The sequence below is a fragment of the Podarcis erhardii genome, assembly GCF_964252035.2.
Source record: "Podarcis erhardii genome assembly, contig: HAP1_SCAFFOLD_252, whole genome shotgun sequence".
In the NCBI taxonomy this organism is placed as follows: domain Eukaryota; kingdom Metazoa; phylum Chordata; class Lepidosauria; order Squamata; family Lacertidae; genus Podarcis; species Podarcis erhardii.
Genome location: NW_028292938.1, coordinates 14,494 through 19,715, shown reverse-complemented (window position 1 = coordinate 19,715; position 5,222 = coordinate 14,494). Strand labels below are relative to the sequence as shown.

General features: G+C 39.1%; 1 protein-coding gene across 1 annotated transcript; it reads right to left on the bottom strand.

The window, feature by feature from the left end:
• Positions 1-531: 531 nt before the first annotated feature.
• LOC309334344 (uncharacterized protein) lies at positions 532-1,309 on the bottom strand (the record flags this gene model as incomplete). The annotated part of the gene is made up of 2 exons (XM_081882330.1): positions 532-735; positions 1,127-1,309. The coding sequence occupies 2 exons, from the start codon at positions 1,307-1,309 to the stop codon at positions 532-534; spliced, it is 387 nt and encodes a 128-aa protein (XP_081738456.1).
• Positions 1,310-5,222: the final 3,913 nt, after the last annotated feature.

Genomic DNA, 5,222 nt, shown 5'->3' with positions numbered 1-5,222 from the left:
CATTCTGCATCGTAAAACTGTGGTGACAGATCGAAGAAACGCTACACTCATAGTAGTCATTCTTTAATCTGTAGAGGAGCACAGTTTTGCTGTTCTTAACGCAGCGTAGTAGCCGTGCGAGCCTTTCTGTTAGTGAAAATAGTCTGAACAATCCGACACTGCTTTTCGGGAGTTGTGTATGACGCTGTGGCGTAGGTGACTGTTATGAGCAAAGTAGCTACAACATTGAAAGCTTGACATATCCGACACGTAACAGCGGATCGAATTTGTCAAACATGAAGAAAAACCAAGTATTACATGTAGTGCAGAGAGGCCAAAAATAAATTTCGTATGCGGTGACTCTTGACAATGAGCACGAGTACAAGACAAAGTATAAGCTGTTACTTTACTCATCTTCTTGACATCCCCTCCAGAAAACGGCTGGTCTAACAGTTAGTTAAACTGGGAAAGAGACACGCTCTGTCTCTAGTAGCGTTGTCACTGCTATGAGATGCTGCGTGTACAATCATCAATATGATGACTTCAGGAGTATTATTCTACTCCTTCGTAATCATTTACCAAAACAGAAGGTCGCACCATCTGCCTTCCGATATGCCCTATCCAAGATTCCTTTTCCTGATTGTTGTCCGCTACCAGGAAAAATATTCTGTGTGCTGTGTCCACTCTAAACGCGTTCTCTCTCTGCACGTCTTCATCGGCACTTTTAACCGTGCTGCAGTCCCGCAGGAACAGTACCTGTGAGCGCAGCCACAATTTAGAATAAAAAAAAGATGTTTGCAACAAACGTACAACTATACATTATATATCATATATATCTGCATGTAGTGTTCTTCGTACATATACGAGGAAATGATTCGATAATGTTGGCAAAAGACAATGTGCAAGGAGAGATCCGTGCGATTTCTTGATTAAAGTGGACTAGATTCACAAAAAAGTTTTGGAATCTGTCATCTGCTCTTCTGATACTACCATCACCCCGCTTGACTGACTACGTCAGCCTTTCTGCTTATAAGGCATACTTAGTGTGCTTGGATCACCATTCGGTAATCGAAAGGGGGAAAAGACGAATTTATTCTCTTGAAGGACACAAACCGATCAAAACGTTCTGACCCCTACGTAAACTCACTTCTGTAGGCGTTGATCGATAAATATCCGCAGTCTTATAGCTGCAAAGACAGTATGGAGTGAGCACGAACCAGCGCCTCCGCCAGTCTTTCAAGAATTTGGACTGCTTGCAAAGCCAGCCCTCTTTCACAACGTCACCACGATTGATGGTGATCTGTGTTGTGGATGCATGCAACGGATTCATCGTCACACTCTGTGCGCAAAATATTACACATCCAACGAATGCTTCCTCATGCCTTTTGAATAAAACAAAGGCAGTGTTGTAGAGAATAACATTTACGTATACAGATGGTTTATATATATATATATATATATATATATATATATATATATATATATATATATATACTGCTCAGATACAATTCACCATACATATATATATATATATATATATATATATATATATATATATATATATATAGTTGTGTACGTGACGGCTAACCCCCTGCACCGGTATAATATAGATCAAAGGTTTTCGCTATCCTTTCAACTGAAGGGCACTGAAGATTCATTAATTTATAATGATGATTATTTCTGCATCACTCTGCACATGATGGGCAAATTCAAACTAGAAGAAACTGATTCAAAAACTGACTTAGTTAGCTTGACGCCATAAAATGTAGACCTTCGATACATTCATCGCCTGAATCGAAGGTTACCTTCAATTTTATCTAAAAGAAAACAGCTAACTTTTTTTCACACACGGCAAAAAATGGGAGCGTACACCTGAAAAGGCGCTTAATTTATCATTTCTGACACGAATTCAATAATTGTCCTATCCGGTCCAAGCTGCGTGTGGCCATATCGAACGTACTAGCTGCTACGCATGTCATGTATAAGCTCCTGTATTCCATAGATATGCAGAAAAAATGGAATGCTTCAATTCTAATGCCACCACCGCGCGGAGTTTTTCTTCACTAATTTCAAGAAAGCCTTCCCATGCAAGTAAATCATAAAAATTGTACTTTGACTGTGCCTCCGCGATATTTCAAAGAATAAAAAAGACAGAGAACGTACGAAAATCTGGGAGCAGAGGAACAGTCCAGCGGCATATTATTCCATACACAAAAGAGACGAGAAAAAAAAAAACTACGAGGTAACAAAGACAATATATCCAGGCAGAGGAAAGCCAAAGAAAACCAAAATGGAAAATTGCGTCTTTTCTCCCGATCGTCCAAAAGCTCTTTTTCCTGGTGCCTCCACTGTCAAACGTCCAGTCTTTCAACATTATACGATAAATGCGGTAGTGACGTGTTGAAATCCTTACAGCGGTCAAGCACATTTCATGTCAACGCGCGCTGCGGTGGGAAGTGTCCTCGCTGGACCCAGCCATGCATGCGTATGTATGAATAATGGGATTCTTTTTAGTAGTAATTTCGCATGTACACTTTCTTCAAAGTACGTTACTCTGCTGAAGACGCAAATCTATTTTTGATTGAACGAACCCGTGGACATCTACTGCTGGCAGCATTTCCAGATAGCGTTGGCGTATAGTGGACTCTTAGACAGAGCTTTCCAAGGAGCGAAAATGAAGGCAGAAAAGAAACGTACATAAATATACATGTTTTTCTAGAACTTTCCTGAATGTGGTTTTTTCAGAAGTGAGAAAATCTCTACTGCTATTTTTTTTTGATTAAGAGTTCACGTTGGACGATGTTGCTTCGACTAAGTCTTTCCTTTGATATCAATTTCTGTGAGGAGCAAAGTAAAGACCAAGTTCGAGAAAACTTTTTCCAAACTAAGTTCTTCTGTAGAATACTGGACTTGGGCAACAGGAACATTTGGTTGTAAATTGGTTCCTTTACTCAAAAGCGAATGTGTGTATGTCTGTCACAACTGCATCACCTCATTAGCTCGTCTGCTGATTTTGTGGAAAGCGCAATTCACATCAAGCGAAATCGTGGAAAAAATGGACCAGGCAGACTGTAGAGTTAGACGAAGTACGCCTTACAAATTGTAGAAGAAATTTTTGTGGCAGGTCAGAAATGTATTATCTTTATTTATTTACCCTTTTACGTGACGTTGTAAACATAGGACTCTTTAAATCAAAATGAAGCTAATATTTCACTTGTTAAACAAGCCTGGGATCATAAAAGTGATTTTAAATAGCCTTGATATAATTATCGCACAAGCACTCAGTTACTTATTGAGAGAGACAGACTAGCCATATATTGGCACTGGAAAACAACAATTGGAAGCGGCTTCGAAATTGCCTGTCCCTTCGCTTTGAATATGGCCAAAAGATGTCAGACAATCTAAAACCTCAGTATCCATCCACGCCTGCTCTAAAATTTTGCACATCTATATTTACAACTAATTTACATCATTATCCATGTGTTTAGCTGTCTCTCCATCTCTCTCTCTCTCTCTCTCTCTCTCTCTCTCTCTATATATATATATATATATATATATATATAATTTGATATATGAGCATATATTTGCTCATGTTCTGTCATCTTTTTACCGGACAAGTTCACCTAGCATCACACGGGAATGTGCTGATTAATAAAAGTACGTTCATGAAGAGTAGTAGTTGCTCCCGTAAAAACAACATGGTCACCGATGTACCCGGTTGTTTCTTTTCCCAACAGCTACAAAACGGTATATGTATGTACATATAACTATATATATATATATATATATATATATATATATATATATATATATATATATTTTATATGTATGACACTCGCACGTGTACGCGTTTTCGTATATGCGTATGCTTCGCGACTTAAAGCATATATGTGCCTTTAGCTCTTCTTCGGCTTTAATATCAAGAATTAGGCTATAGCTCCGACAAGCACTACAAAGATAGGAATTGGTTCGTAGATAACGCCGGCTCTTGAAAAGGAAGAGTACAGCTCGTGAGCATAGAAAGTCAGCGTTAATTTCTCTCGTAACAAGCAGTTTTGGTGTGTTCGCCATATATAATGCTGTCAATATGCATTCAACCCTATATGAGGGTGGGTTAGACGCTTAAAGCCTCTATTCTTTAAGGAGTCCATAGGGCAGACGGCATGAATGTGGGAATGGTTAGCAAAATTAGCAATATACTCGAATGAAATGTTGTCAGGAGGGTCAGACAGTATGAAGATATACACAGTCTCACACTGTACATCGTGTGCGCCTTTGATATCGCACGAAGCATCTCAGCTAGTATATTGCGAGCAGCATATTAGCAACAAAACCCATAAAGGACACACTTCTTCCATTTCGCTTACATAAATATTATCATTGGCTAAGAATTTCGCAAGAACAGATTTATGTGACACCCTAAAGACCTGGATATGAGTCACGAGCCGCTTCAACAATTCACCTTGTGGTTTGCCGCTCTGAATGAATACGAAAATAAGAATTATCTCCACTCTGAGTGTGGCTTCACCGCAAATTTTTTTCTATCTCCTCTTATGTTGGGCCATGGAATTGAGTTTCCTTCTGAATTGTTCAAGTAACATGCGTACGCGTCATTGACGAATGAGTATCGATATAAACTAGCTATCCCTTATCCCTGTATTCCACGTGCTATATATGCTATTGTGCATTTGTATATGACGACTGTATATACACATATACATAAATAAATGTATATATATATATATAATATGCATGCTAAAGGTAAACACTGTGCTAGCTGGAATATAGAGGTATATGCAAAATTCCCGCGCAGTAAGTTACATTTTATAATAGAAATAAACAGATTCACAATCTAAGTACCTGCACACACAAAAAAGGCACAGTTACACAAAATTGTAAAGAAGCATACATAGATATATATATATATATATACATATATCAATGTGTTACATCTTCTGTCCTGGTTGGGAAATGCGGAGACATCTTTGTCCGTTTGAAAAGCAAAGGCAACCACAGAGTCTCAGACATATGAATGAAGATAGTGTTGAGAATGAAGTGGTGCGTACACTCTCATTATTTTAAGGCTGGGAGGCCGCCTTTGCGCTCTGAATTGCCATTGATTCTGTCTTTGTTGCTGCTGCTGCTGCTGTCTCTGGTGTTGCTGCCACCGCTGCTGTCAGTAATTCTGCTGCTGTCTCTAGTCCTGCTGCCGTCGCTGCTGTTCTGCTGCTTGGAGTATGCCG